The following is a 16,208-nucleotide window of genomic DNA, read 5'->3' on the forward strand; positions in this document are numbered from 1 at the left end:
AGTGTATGGCCTCAGGTGTTTTATGCTCATTTGGACCCCCAGTGGCCAAGGACATGATCTCCCACAATCTGTTCAGTGCCTGGAGCACCCCCTACACCAGTCTACCATGTTAGCCTGGAGCACCCCCCTACACCAGTCTACCATGTTAGCCTGGAGCACCCCCCTACACCAGTCTACCATGTTAGCCCCCCTACACCAGTCTACCATGTTAGCCTGGAGCACCCCCCTACACCAGTCTACCATGTTAGCCTCCCTACACCAGTCTACCATGTTAGCCCCCCTACACCAGTCTACCATGTTAGCCTGGAGCACCCCCCTACACCAGTCTACCATGTTAGCCCCCCTACACCAGTCTACCATGTTAGCCCCCCTACACCAGTCTACCATGTTAGCCCCCTACACCAGTCTACCATGTTAGCCCCCTACACCAGTCTACCATGTTAGCGCACCCTAACTTGCATGAGGAGCAAACAATGATCCTCTCTCCAAGGTGCAGTTGATGTACAGATGTTGTTTCGTTGCACATTATCTGTATAGGATAAACAAGTGTAATAAGCAAAAGGGGAATACCCTTTGTATTCTTCCCTGTCAAAACAATGCCTGTACTTTCAAGACAAAATTGTGTTTGGTCTATAGCAGCGATTCCCAACCTGTGGGCCGCGGCCCACTGAGGGTACTGCAAGTGGGCCGCCAAATCATGGGCAAAATTTTTTTTTTATTGACGTTTTTTGTTTTTTTTGTTACAAAAACGTTTTAATTTTAAAAAGATAAAACATCTTGGATTGAACAGCCTTGATCGTATTGTGTGTGGTGTGCGCCGATATTTCCATCTGAAAAGAAGAAGTCAGCTCGCTTCTTGATTGGCTACATTCCATCCCGGACTCGCGAACAGGGTTGCCAGATGGGATCGACATTTTCCACCCTAACCACAGTCTAAAACCTCTAATTCCACCCCAAAAAACCGAGCACATCTGGCAACCCTGGTCGGGAGTCCGGAGTTGCCCACACACATAAGGATGTTTGGTCGTAAATATTGAACACATACAACATTTACGATCTTGGTATTTGATCACCTGCTATATAAAACATCGCCGCTCGGCTTTAATGGTTTAACCGCTATTTATTTTTTTTTTTTTTTGCCACGCTCCCTCTAGTTTTTGGTAAAATTACGTCGTTGTTTTGAGCGCTCGTGCGCGTTTCATGCGCGTGCACGCGGGAAAAATCGCGCTCTGAGTGGGCCGCGAATACTGAAGAGATCTGTAAAGTGGGCCGTGAGTCCTAAAAGGTTGGGAACCGCTGGTCTATAGGAAAATAGTTACTAGCTGGAGGATGACTATTAAGGTTCCAGCAGTTGATAAATACCATTATTGCTGAGAATTAGATTCGTTTTCATTATGAACAAATAGCTTCTTTGAAGAGATCTTGCACAGTAAATACTCTGCATGAGTCATGAGTTCAGTCTTACGGTAGACCAACTCCAGGAATCTGACTTTCCTTGCGGGAAAAGCAAGATGTCTGACCTAATTAGACATTATAGATAATAATGATTTCATCGTACTGTCATACAATACTCACATACTCCTCGTATACCAGTACATCTAACAATAAACCATTGAAACTTGAAAACCAACACACAATATTGTGGTAAATTCAAGGGATTGCCAGGCTGGGGCTCACACTAAGGATTTGAACAGACTTCTAAATGCTTGATTTTTGGCAACATAGTGATGAGTTAAGGGACTGCATTAAATAAGGGACATACAGTGCTGAATTAACTGTCATTTTACACTGCAAACATTGATACATTTGGACCACTGATATTGTGCCACTGTGTTCCCCCTGTGTTCACTTGAGAAATCACTAGCCCTTTTGCCTTTACACTATGTGTTGAGGTCTGTGACTATGGGTAGGTCCATGCTATTAGGAAGATACCAGCATGGTTTGAAAGCTGGGAGGTTTTTTAGTGTGTATGTTACAGAAAAAAAATATAAAAGAAAATAGACACCCTTTACTTTACAGGCCGGTATTGAGCAGGTACTTGCTGTACTAAGAAAGTACTGGGTAATTAACTGTCATTATCTGATAATTCATATTCATACACATATTCATATTATAAGAATTGCACTTGCTGTTTGACTGACACACACTTTTATGTGACATTTAGCACCATGCAGTTACCAACTGTGTTGAATTCATTGAGGTATGTCTCAGAAAGTACACTGTGTTACCACATAGTTACCACACAGGTTTTAAGTAAATACTGAAGAAAAAACCCCAGGTGGAACAGGGCTGTAAAATAAACAGTTACTGATAACACCTCTCATACCATGTCTGTTGAGCACCAATGTGCAGATAACCAGTCCTAGACAAAGTTTTAAGTTACTAATGACACTTTAATTATTATTATTTTTACTAACAAAGTATAACTTCCAACCTGACAACCACGTACATAACATGCAGTAGTCCATCCATGGGAGTGACTGGTTTGTATTTATGGCAACCCAAGGCTTTCAAATATCACCTTAAAGAAACCATAGAATGAACCCACCCTTTTTACACTCTTACTGCTACTATTGCTTTGAAAAAGGACTATACCCCCTGATGCCACATCTATTTTTTTGTTTTTTTGTTGATTTAATAACTTAAAACAAAAAACTCAAAAGGTTTATGCTTCACGTTCAAGAAGTACTCCAGTGACTTTGTCCAGATAAGATGAATCCATAAATGTTAAAACTGAAAGGACTCCTTTGCTTGGCTTATAGCCATCCAACAATGTCTGCATTCTCTATCAGACGAAAGAGGTTCTGGTAAAGGTGTTGATGTTCTTCAGTTTTATAGTTTTATAGGTCTGAACTTTGTTCAGTGGGCATCTTCATGAGCCCAAACATACTGATGAATACTGCCTTTTCTGAAAACGTACTGTGCTTCTGATACACACACACATGCACACACACGCACGCGTGCACACACACACACACACACACACACACTCTCTCTCTCTCTCTCCCTCAACTGTCACACTACCCCAAACACACATAAAACGTGGACATACATGCTCTGAATGACATATCATCAATCAAGTATAAACAACGGAAAGGCCACAACATAGATGCCATTCCAATACTATACAATCAGCCCATCGAGTGATCATAACAGGAGAAACACTTAAAGTAAGATAGTCAATGGAGGTGTTGTACATATATCAAAACTGCCTGATTTGGCATTGTAGATAGAGTTTTACTGCATGTCGTTTTTTGGTTTGGTTGCATGGTGGGCCTCCGGTTTGAACCTTGAAAACCATCTTTGTGCTCCTGAAGTTTCTAAGGACCCATTTTTTCCACAGATCTGCTATGACAACCCTTATCCAGTGACTACTTTCACACCCACTCAAGATATTTCCCTCAAGCTAGTGTACATCGAATTAACTGACATTTTGCACAACTCCTTTGATAACATTGCATGAAGTCCAAGAGATGCATAGCAGCTGACCCCAGCTTCCTAGTTAAGGTACTGTATTGTGCTGTTTGTGGTCTGTTTTTCAGTAAGGCTTTTTAAGTTTGCAAACTACTCCTTAAACCTTCGCCCTCCCTGTAGTTTCTTATAATAGTTCTCCTGCTCAGTCTGGTTTTGAATCTCTCTCTCCAGAAGAACTAGTTGGGTCTTGCGTCGCAAAGTGGACTCCCTACTTCGCCCATCCATCGGTAGGTCGGTGTGGGGTAGGGGTGGAGGAGGCAGTACTTCTGGGTCACAATCGCCAGCGGAGGAGCACGGGGAGATGGCCTGGTGTGGACGGAAGCTGCTGCCACGAGCACCACTGTCACCACGGTTGAGGTCGTTGAGCTCATATGCGTCACGGGGGTCACTGCCATTAGATGCGCCCCTCCATTCCCATGGGTTCCCATTGCCTGAGGGAGGTGCGGCATGAGGAGGGGGGGCATGGACTACAGGGTGGTGGGGGGCATGAGCATCCACTGTAATGATGGCTGAGCCCTCACGCGGCTCTGACGGGGGGCGGTAGTGGGGTGAGTCAGCACTGGCAGTGGAGGATGTGCAGGAGGAGGTGGAGGTGGCCTCAGAGGACTTGGCAGTGCTCCCTGATGAGGACGGCAGGAGGCCCTGCTGCTTAGACATAGCGATGACCTGCATGATGCGTGGCTGGTTGGGCGCCCCACGGAGTGACCCTCCTCCTCCACTCTTCTCTGTGATGGACAGCCACTTGGCGCGGGTCTTGGCACTCTTGGGCGACACCGGCGGAGGTCCTGCTTCAGGGATGTGCACCGGTCTGGGGGGCACCACCACCCTGGCTCCTCCTGGTGGCTGGCTGGCAGCGGCAGCAGTGGCGACACCCCTGTTTGCCTGCACTGTGACTGAGTAGAGTGGAGCCTGGGGCTCCTCGACCTCCTCTTCCCCCGCGTCAGAGCCGTCCTCGCTGGCCTCCTGCTCAGGTTCATCTCTGAGGCTGAGGCCCCTCATCTCCATGGACTTCTGCTTCCACTCCGACACCAGCTGCTGTGAGCGCATGGGGTCCAGAGGTACCTGCACAGCTTTGAGCCGCCTCTGCACGGGCTGAAATGTCTGCACGGGTTCCTCTGGGCCCCCATTAGCGTTGAGGCCCCCATTAGCATTCATGCTAGCACGGGGCAGAGTGTTGCTAAAGGTCACCATCGTCTCCTTGCCCATAGGGCTGCGGGGTGCCAGGAGCTCCACGTCCACACTGGCCCTCTTCAGACTGTCCATGGAAGCCTTCTCCCGTTGTAGCGGGCGCCCCAGGCCCTCTAGCCGGTCAAGGGGAGCAGGTGTGGTGATCTCATCATTACTCTCTGATGCAGATGCAGGGCCTTTGTTGTAGACGGAGTCATGGCCTCGTTGGGTCAGAGCTCGCAAGGCGTCGTCCTTCTGAGGGGGAGGGGCCAGCTTGTGGACGGCATCGTCAGAAGATTGGAAATTCGCTACAGCGTGAAAAGCCTGGAAGGAAAGAAGAGAGAGAGGTCTTTTTTGCATTAAATCCTTCAATACTCAGCTTAATAGCACTGTGTCCTCTGGAAAGTCATAATCCTTCGCTATCATTTATCTGCCTACTTATTGCCTTGTGTTTTGCACTCCAGAGAAAGCAGACTTAAACAGAAGTGATGAGCTGGCTCCAACCACCGCATTCTATCTCTGATAAGAGTAAGAGCACAGGGAGAGGGAGGAAATGAGAGTGGAAAAAAGATATCAGACAGAAATAGCAAGAAGGAATAAAAAGAGTGGGAAAACTACAGAGTCATCTAATTACCTGAAGATTACTTTGAGAGTACATGGTAGCAGTAGGGCAGGAATTTCACGGCACCTCAGCTTGGCCTTATGCCCTTCAAAAAATGATTTGCCTTGTGGCCACAGTGGCCTTGATGTCCTGCCTGCACTGCCCCAGCTGATTTCGCTGTTTTCTCCTTTGCCTCTTTCCTGTCAATACGTTTTTTGACACCAGTATCTTTTGTTGAGATTCTGAATTCTTGGGCAACATCAAGTGAAACACTGCACACATAACCAGTGAGTTGTACTGTGCTAATACATTATTTGGTGAAATAAATAAAATAAAATAAATGTATTTTTTTTTTTTTCACTGATAGTTGTATTACCATGTATTAAAATGAAATCCCAAATAAAGTTATCCTTAACCCTTAAGTTAAATTCATTACTTAAAATCATTGTTTTTTTTGTTGTTTGTTTTTTATAAAAGGCCGAAGGCCAAGTGGCCTTGCCCCTATAAATATGAAATTCCAGGCCTGGGTAGCAGCATTACATTATAGCAGAGATTAGAAGACGGTAGGTGTTGTCCACCCAGGAAACAAAGTAGCCAGTTATGTCAGTGATTTCATATTTCATAATATACATTTGTGACAGTAGCTGGGCAAAGAAGTGCAAGTAAGTGGGAAGATATTTTAAATTGTGTTACAAATGTTTTTATTCATGCATATCTGCAATTATTCACGAGGACAGAGGATCTTGTCAGACTGTGAATGTGTGTAGCAGTCACTCTCCTTAAAAAGGTCATTTTTAGCCAATTTGCAGCTAACATGCTAACATGCTAACATGCTTCACTCTGTGTGGCGAAAATATCCTAAGACCTGGACATTAGACATGTTTAGCTTAAATCAACTTTGGACAGAAATAACGTCCAGTTAACCCTGTGGCTCCTCATATCTCTGTGATTATAGCTACCTAATGATTACCTCTCAGTTACTCAAAAAGCACCAATCATTACCTACTTTGTTAGATCACAGTGTCAAGAATTTACAAGCACCAATTGTTAGCAAGTAATAACAGAGTAAATGCTCACTTATTATAGGATAGGAAGTGTTACCATAAAAGGGTTAGGGAGGACAAAATTAGCAATAACAAAAAAAGACCTGAGAGCATGGCAAAACAAGTGGAACTGCTGTATAAGGGTATAAGAGTATAGAGGCACACTCCAACTAAGATAATGAGCAATGGAAATATATTGCCTGAATCTGGTCAAATAATCACTATTCGGAGAGAGGCAAGGGAGTCAAAATGGAGAGAGAGGAAGAGAGAGATGGAGAAAGACTGGAATTAAAGTGAACTACGTACATCCATCCCTGAGGGAAAGATAGTCCTATGAATGTCGAAAGCAGATGAGAGGGGGAGGAGTGTGCGAAGCTTTAATAAGAGCAGCAATCTAGAGATATAAAATAACTTAACTGCAGGTAAGTCATCTAAGTGGGGGAGGAAAATAGTATACAGTGCATTTTTTATTCCTGAAATGCCTGATTACTGTATAGTGAATAACACAAACTAATGATGAATATGAATACCGAATTCCGAAACATTATTTCCTGAATGCCTTTCTTCAGTAAAGTGAAAGTGACTAACTAAGGCTGAGACTAGAGTGCCATGTCACACCAAGCACCAAGTTCATTATCTGTCCTCTAACAGTTACTGTACATCCACTCTGCAGAAATTATTTTAACATCGCCAGAGTGCAGTGTAACTTTTCTAGCATACCCAGACAGCAGACAATTGTGGGACAGATCTGGTCATGTGGCTGAGTGCCAGAAACTGAAGTATTACATGGGCCAGACCTGGCTGAGAGTTGGCAATTTGCTGTGGGCCAGCACTGATATGAGTAATGTGGTCCTGATATGTTCCTGTAGCTACTGGTTCATCTTTGGTCTGAGTGTGGTTGAGACCTGGGCCACATCCATATGCTGGCCAGGGTCTGGCCTTTTCAAGGCAAAGATAAGGCTCAGGAATGGCAGTCAGGCCCGGGAAACTAAATGTACCTCGGCCACTTTCGGAAGCTGGCAGAAAACAGATGGGGTGTCTAGGGCGTCATTTCTTTGCTGATTGGGTAGTAACTGAATACTTCAGAACTGTAGGAGACTGTAACAGGGAGGTACAGGTACTGTAACACTATAACACTATAATAATGTACTGCCACTAAAAGTAGTACATATGATGTGCTATGACCAATGACAAGAATGAGTGCATAATACCAGATCATGCAGATATCCAACAAGCAAACATAATGTGTTTTAAGAACCCCTGATTGCAGCGCACTGAGTTGTGGAGCCATTCTAATAAGAACCAGTGAACCACAGTACACCGCTATAGGTGATGTTATTCGATGTGCTGTAGGAGTCCCCCATTGCCATGGCAGGTTGGCTAGTATGGCCGTGGTCTCACCAGGTATGCTGCTATGCCGGCCCCTATGAGGAAGCCCACATAGACGTCGATGGGATGGCTGCGATACTGGGTGATCTGGGTCAGGCCAGTAAGTGCCGCTGCGATGGCAAAGGCAAACACCAGCACTGGCTTCAGTAGCTTTGTGTTGTCCGAGATGGTCGAGTTGAAGTACATCTGGAGACAGAAAAATGTAGGCAATATACCATCCCACCTTAAATTAATTGAGCTTAGTGACCCCTTCATAAGATGTGTCTCATTCATAAGCAAATGTCATGCTTAAGATATAAGTACCTACTATAACATCCTTTAACACCGATATTCAGTGTGTAAATCATCTGTGTAGGCTGTACAATGAGTTTATGAGGTTCAATAGTGTACATTTTATAAATTATAATTAATCTAAAGTGTTGACCTAATATACAGTAGGTACAGTATAAATTCATGATTAGCATTAATGTAGTCATTTTTCACAGACTAAAAGTGTTTGATAATAGATTACATTGAAGTGATTTCCCCTTTCCATTACAAAATAGAATGTCATAAAGACAATTTGCCCACTTTCTGAGTGAAATGATAGTGTGTTAAGCGAAATAAACATAGAATAGAAGTATCTATGGTTTTTTTTGCATAAAAGATTGCCTATTTCTCAAGAATATACACTCACTGAACACTTTATTAGGAACACATATACACCTTCTCATTCATTCAGGTGGTGTAATGTTGTGGGGAATGTTTTCTTGCCACACTTTGGGCCAGTTAATATCAATCATCATCGCTTGAATGCCACAGCCTATTTGAGTATTGTTGCTGACCATGTGCATCCCTTTATGGCCACAATGTACCCATCTTCTAACCCATCTTCTAATTCTACTTCCAGCATTATAATGCACCATGTCACAAAGCAAAAGTCATCTCAAACTGGTTTCATGAACATGACAATAAGTGTTCTTCAGTGGCCTTCCCAGTCCTCCCAGTCACACACTTTGGGATGTGGTAGGACAGGAGACTCACAACTTGAAAGTGCACCTGAAAAATCTGGAACAGAATCTCAAAGGAATGTTCCCAACATCTTGTGGAATCAATGCCACGAAGAATTGAGGCTGTTTTGGGTGCAAAGGGAGGCCCTACCCAGTAAATAGTATAGTGTTCCTAATGTGCCCTGTGAGTGTAGATATAATACTAATTTACTAGCAATAAAACTAGCTATTCATGGTGGTGTACTTACTGATATGTACACAGCAGCAAAGGCAGAAAGAGTGGCGTGCTGGGAGGGAAAGGTTTTCCTGTCACGGGAGAAGAAACATGTTAGCTATGAGTAGGGTAGCAAAGGACAGGAATGTTCCTGGTAAATTTAAAAACTTTCCTGGAAACATTCAGGACATTTGTAATTTACCGGAATTTTGGGAATGATTAATGTGTTGTCTGAAATGACAATACATTTAATCAGTAAATGTTGCCAATGACCTTCACAGACTAGTGGATTATAGTGAGATTATATAGAAATAAAAACGGAAAATCCGACTACCGTACATGAAGAAACAACCACTTTGCTCTGGCACTCCTAAACTAGTTCAAATGCGAAAGGTTCTGCACACACACACACACACACACACACACACACACACACACACACACACACACACACACACACACACACACACACACACACACACACACACACACACACACACACACACAATCATTTGTGTACGTTCTGCAACAAGTTGAACAGAGTCCATCTGTGTGCAATAATGATAATTCAAATGATTTGGGAATAAATACCACTTAATGTAAATTGTAAAAAAATGTTGGGCAAAACACATTTTCTGTTATAGATGATTCATGATTATGAAAAGATTGTGTTTTTTTTCTTTTTTTTCAGTATTGGGGTCTGACCACCTGGGGGGTATTTCATCAACGTCGCTAAATAAAGCAGCTCTTAATTGAAAAAGCCTGGTTACACTTAGGCTGCAGGTCGTAATGCCTAGTTCCAATTTAGTGCCTCTATCCAAAAAAATTTGAACGCCTGCTTACATCTACTTTTTAAAATGACCCATATCCGATACCAGTGCTTACACTGGTAACACTTGAAACATCCCGCATGCGTACACGCTTTGGTTACCGAAAACGGAAGTAAACAGACAGCCGGTATTTGCAATGGATGCAAATTAGACAGAAATTATAATCCCTTTTATATAGATTATAATATAAAGCTATTGCTTTCCGAAGTACGTTTAGAGGTCCACAACATATTGCACACCTTTTAAGGTGGAGAAGAAAGAGCACTTCACTGTTGAACTGAGTGAAACTCACATCAAACGTCATTAAAATGCGAAGACCGTTGTATTTTCAATGACATGAAAATTGGAATTGAGAGTTATGCGACCTGCCTGGTTAGATTGCAGTCGAAGTTACACATATCTGATTCGTATCTGATTGAGGCCGGTATGAGATTGAGGCCTGAATCAGATCTGAGAATATCAGATTCAATGTGCTTTTGTTACATATACGATCTGTGCCACATGTGAGCAACAATTCAGAATTGTGTCACTTCTACCTGGCGGTGTAAACGCAGCCTTAATGCAGCCTTAACGTCGACTGTGACTTAAGACTCATTTCATTAACAAAATGTAGCCATGTCTCGTCAAAGCTAACTCTGGCCAGGCTTGTAAAGTCTTGCTTTGGCCGCGTACATGGAGAACATCTGCCCAGAACAGCCACTTGTCGAAAAGAACATACTATGACAAAACAATAAGTGAAAATGAGAGCGCAGTGCGGTGTTCTGTGCAGCAGCTTAACAAGCCCTGCTCTTGGAGCTTTATGAAGACTAAAAATAAGAAGTAATCACCAAAAACGGCAATACTGCCGCAACAAGGCATGGGAGATGGCATGGCAAAAAAATTGCTGACAGATTAAATGCGTACGCTATACTAGCCTACTTATTGTTTTATTTAAATGTTTTAATACATTAACATTCACTACTGTTGCTGTATTATCAGCAGGCTAGATAATATCAGAATGTGAGGATTGTGGTGTGGTCTAAGGCGCTGTGGTCAGATCACAGTCTCCTCTTGAAGTGGGGGTTCAAATCCTGCTTCAGAAATACACTTTTTACTGCATTTCATCGTCTCATACTTGTAATGTGCAATAACAATAAAGTTGAATCTAATCTAATCAAAAAATGTATGTTTAAAATTATGGTGTAGGCTAATTTACGAGAACTGTCATAACTACAATGCATTTACTGTTAATTAGCCTAATTGGCTGAGGTGTTTTAAGCTGGATAGACGATTCACTTGACGATGACTGATGGATAGATATTCATGATGGATAGATGATTCACTTACTTACTGACAAATGTATTTGTTAGGGTTAGGGTTAGGGTTAGAGTTAGGGTTAGGGTTAGGGATTAGTCGATTTGGATGAAGGCTTCTGCTAAATGCCCCCTCCAAAAAACGGGGGTGGGGATCGAACAAGGGACTGTCTAATTGCCTTAACCTCTGCGCCAAACACACCACTCTGCTGTTAATGATGCAAGCTTATACACGTACCTATCTATCTAACCATCTTAACTTGTTTATTTTCATTAATATGTTTTTTGTAATTTAAGTAAATCTAAATTCATGCTTTGTCACATTTGTCACATTCCATGCTGCGTCACATTAGGTCGGACTAATGTTTCCGAAAAGACACTTGACGGAACTGTTTTCCAGGATTTTGTTTCCGCCTGTTGCACATTTTTGACACACATGTACGGAGCCCCCCTGGGGTCACATGGTAGAAAAATACAAATAATAATATTTTATGTGTGAATCTGTTCCCTTGATTTAGTAAATCTGTTCCCTCGGTTTAGTAATCCGTTCCCTCGGTTTAGTAATCCGTTCCCTCTGTTTAGTAATTCGTTCCCTCGGTTTAGTAATTCGTTCCCTCGGTTTAGTAATCCGTTAGGGTTAGGCCCTACGAGCCAGAACGATCGCAAGGATTCTAACCCTAATCCTTGCGATCGTTCTGGCTCGTAGGGCCTAACCCTAACCCTAACCCTAACCCTAACAAATTACTAAACCGAGGGAATGAATTACTAAACAGAGGGAATGGATTCACACATCAAATAATGTTTTTCTACCATGTGACCCCATGGGCCGTACACATGGAACTTACTCTTAACAGTTAACCAGGTATGTACCAGGTTAGTTCTGAGGCATACATTGCCATGGTTACTCAGCAACAATTTCTTTAAGCCACATTCAGGGAACGGAACTCTCACTGAAATTAGCGAGACTTATCAAAATAAGACTGGATTTTCCTTTAGCGATGAAATCCCCCCCCTAGACCTAAACAACATATGCAAAATACTAAATGTAAAACATGTTTTATGTTGTTGAAAAAATATTTGAAGCAGGGGTCATCGAGGTGTAGGCTACACATCAAGTTCGAAAACGGACAACAACCCCTGTATCTGTCTCAGAGACCATTTATATAGCGTTTACCATGTATATAGCTAGTTAGCAAGCAATATGACATAAATATTTCATCATAACAAAATATTCTACCATCTTGTAACTGTAGATGGGCACACTGAAAAGCATTATAGAGAATAAATGTTACAAAATACACGGGTTGTATTTTAGGAACAATTTCAGATCACTTACAAAGTTCCTATAGATTCCACAAATTAACGATAAATAAACACGTATAAACATACATGTGTTTTTCTTAGAAATAATTATTTGTTGATGGCAGATTTATTTTTTCAAAATAAATTTACTTCAATAAAAGGTTGGATGTTTAAAAAAAATCAGTGTGACATTAAGCTAATTCACCAAAAGGTGATTTGAATAGCCCTTTTTACTGATCTTTAGCAGGGGTGCCAATAATTGTGGAGGGCACTGTATGTATGTGACACACATTAATTTAATTTGCCTTGAAATGTTTACATAGTGGTGCCTCCAACTTCACAGCATGGCACAGCACCACATTCTTTGGGGAGAACTCTGCCTACAATATTTTTGCTGGTGCTGTTGAGCGTTACTATGCTATGAGAGTGTTGCCATTGTTTCTGTTCCCACCACCACCCCCAGCCTTCATTACAGTGCATGACTGTACAGTATGTGCTATTGACTGATGTCTTGCTTACTCCAAAACCCAATTATTTTGTGATCTGTTACCTAAGATTGCTTATGACTATCTAGCGACAATGAATAAAGGCAAAACAGAGACCATACAAGAGTACTGGATCAAGCCTGATCAGTGGATATGAGAGAGGAGTCACTGGCTGCATTAAACGTGGGTAATGTAGTTGGTAATGCAGTTTGATAAGGTGGTTGGATAACAACTATCTTGCGTAGCCATACCTCCAAATCAGGTTGTTCTCACGCCTCCTTTGGAGGTCTCGAGAAATTGTTATTAGCCATTCAGTCAGAATGGAGCGCTGGCTGCACAGTGTGATTGGCTTTGAGCAGAAGTGATGGTTCGAAAACAACAACCCCTCCCCTTTTTACTCTTGAAAAGAGCAAATTAGTCTGTGTTAGCAACTTAACATTACTAGAAAGCTATATCTTTGAAAATTAAAATGGCTTAAGTGTTTTTATTATTCATAGAATTATAATTTGGTTGTTGGAACATTATCCATGAAGTGAAAATCAGTGAAAATGATGGCTATTCTGTTTTGAGTTGCTACTGACTGGTTGGGAGTGTGGCAGTCTCCACCCCTCACCCAACGCACTTCTGCCTCAAAATTTCCCCAGACTTTCCGACCAAGGTGAGGAGAAAGACTGGGAGCCTAGGTTAGATAACACCTACCTGGCGGAGAGGATGGCGTGCTGGTCCTGGCCGGAGCAAATGTCTTTGGTGATGTAGGGGTTCTTGTCACAGGCCACCCCGGGTAGCGTGTAGTTGGGCTTGCACACCGTCAGAAAGAAAGGGGTGTGGTAACCAGTGGCCAACTGGATCACGTCCGTCACAAGGGCAGTGGCACACAGCCCGAAAACATGAACGCCTAGATAGGGAGAGAGGGGAAGAGAGAGAGAGAAGGGGTGGGGGGAAATGAGATTTACGATTTGAATCTAATCTAATCTATTCTAATTTGTAAGCATTGACAGAACAGAGGTGAAGTGAGAGTGAGAGAGACAAAATAAATAACAAAGAAAGGGTAGAACATTTGTAAGCGGGTAAAAGAGGCAGATAAAGAGTGAGAAGACAGATTCGCTATTCCCCAGTACAATTTTTCCTACACAGGTCACATGAATTAGAATCAGAGTGGAACCATACCTACGAAGCGCACAGTTCGCCGTAGAAAGGAGTTAAAGTTGCACCCCCCGGCGTTGATGCTTCCCTCAACCCCTGGCCGGATCTTAAGACGGGACTGCATACAGTAGATCAGTCCCTCTCCCATCATGATCTGACATAAACAAACAAAGTCATTGATACAGCAGCTCAGATGACTAATGAATGATTGTATTATATGAATGAATGAATGAATGATGAATGTGCCCATTCATTCATTCATTCATGATCTGACATAAACAGACAAAGTCATTGATACAGCAGCTCAGATGACTAATGAATGATTGTATTATATATTAGTATCTAAAGATTGTGTGTGTGTGTGTGTGTGTGTGTGTGTGTGTGTGTGTGTGTGTGTGTGTGTGTGTGTGTTTGTGTGCGTGCGTGCGCGTGTATGGAGGTAGAAATCTGAAGACTGGCTCATTGTAATTCATAGAAAACATGTGCATTACAATGAGTTTGTCCTCCGATTCTACCTCCACCAGCCTCCTCTGGTGTGCATGTACTTTTAATGTATGTGCCATTGGAGGCTGGTGGAAGGAGAAATCAGAAGACAGGTTCATTGTAATCAATTCCTCATTCCATTCCATGCATTACAATGAGCTTGCCCTCTGATTTCTACCTCCACCAGCCTCCCCTGGTATGTGCATTTATTTAGAGGTACTCACTGAGGCGGCAGGCCCAGCAAAGGCCAGGCTGAGCAGCATGAGCAGAGGGATGAGCTCGTCCCCTCCATCAACGAAGGGCATGCTCAGCATGCGGTCATGGCAACGGAAGCCCACCTGAGCCGGCTGGAGCAGGTCTGTCAGCTCCAGGAGGTAGAGCGATACCATAGAAGAAGCCACGATGGGTAGCTATGAAACAGGAGGTGTTGAATTTTGTCAATGTATTCTCTTATGAGTTATGCAGATGAGTGAATACATTAACTTACAAGTGACACGCTGTCTTTTTTTGTCTTCACTACCTTTCTTCACAGAGTTCATTCATGTCTTTTTGCTAAGCAAAATGTTGTAACATTACCTTGGCCAGTAGATAGCAAGATCGAGGCCTTTACAACAAATTGAAAATCCAGATCCTGTGATCTTGATCTTGTGTTATCTGGATCCTATCCGATAATGTTTTGAAAAACCGGCTCAAAATCAGAAAAATTGATCTGATCCTTGATAGCAAAAAAAGGGATTAAAAGTTGGGGAATACTGGGCCCTACGGAACACTGAGGTAAAAGGTTGGTCATTTCCCAATTCATTAAAAAATCCATTGTTTTCTTGATTACCAATTATATTGATCAAATACTTTCAGATCATTGGCCATTAATGATAGAAGATATCCCCAATTCAATATCTTTGGATGAGATACAGATCTTAACAACGGTGACTTCGCTGCTCTGGTAAAAGCACAAACCATCGCATTTAACTCTGGGGATTTAGATGAATAAAATAAATCCAGATACAACTTAGGGAATCAGAGATGCAAAAAGGCAATACAGGGACATGGTCGAGTACAATACCAGGGCGCTGATGTGAGAAGTATGTAGCATGGACTACAGATGAATACAGGTATCTGACAGCATGTTGCTTCTACACCAAAAGAGCTCAACACCTTTTACGCTCGGTTTGAGGGGAAAAACACAAGCCCCCCCCATAATGGCGTGAGGAAGGCTTTCAAGTGTGTCAACATCCGCAAAGCAGCCGGCCCAGACAGCATCCTAGGCCACATCCTCAGAGCATGCACTGACCTGCTGGCAGATGTTTTCATGGACATATTAAACCTCTCCATGTCCCAGTCTGTAATCCCCACCTGTCTTAAGGTGACCACAATCATTGCAGTTCCAAAAAGACCAAGGTAACCTGCCTTAATGACTATCGCCCTGTTGCACTCATGTCTGTCATCATGAAGGGCTTTGAGTGGTTAGTTAAGTCCCACACAAAAAATCCATATTGGTGGGGTTGCAGTGGAGAGAGTCAGCAGCTTCAAGTTCCTCTGTGCCCACATCACCTAGGACTTAACATGGTCACACCATGTGTCAGCGTCTGTTTTTCCTCAGGCAGCTAAAAAGATTTGCCATGCCCCCCTCGCCCAGATCCTCACAAACGTTCTTATTTTATTTTTTTAAGGAAGAAGATACAATCACATTACAAGGCAATTGTAGTGTTACCCACCTCTACAAAATAAAAGCATGGTAGTAGAGTCAGGCTATCCTTTGGAGGCTTCTTTTTGGGCTTGTCTCTTGAGGAAATCAT

General features: G+C 42.7%; 1 protein-coding gene across 1 annotated transcript; it reads right to left on the minus strand.

Moving 5' to 3' along the window:
* Positions 1-3,564: 3,564 nt before the first annotated feature.
* Positions 3,565-16,208, minus strand: plppr3b (phospholipid phosphatase related 3b; the record flags this gene model as incomplete). Its single annotated transcript, XM_080536331.1, has 7 exons — positions 3,565-4,965; positions 7,687-7,860; positions 8,912-8,969; positions 13,486-13,681; positions 13,954-14,083; positions 14,637-14,822; positions 16,128-16,208. 7 exons carry the CDS (start codon positions 16,206-16,208, stop codon positions 3,565-3,567), a joined length of 2,226 nt encoding a protein of 741 aa, XP_080392457.1.

The sequence above is a fragment of the Nansenia antarctica genome (genome assembly GCF_963989245.1).
Source record: "Nansenia antarctica genome assembly, chromosome: 7".
NCBI classification, from domain to species: domain Eukaryota; kingdom Metazoa; phylum Chordata; class Actinopteri; order Argentiniformes; family Microstomatidae; genus Nansenia; species Nansenia antarctica.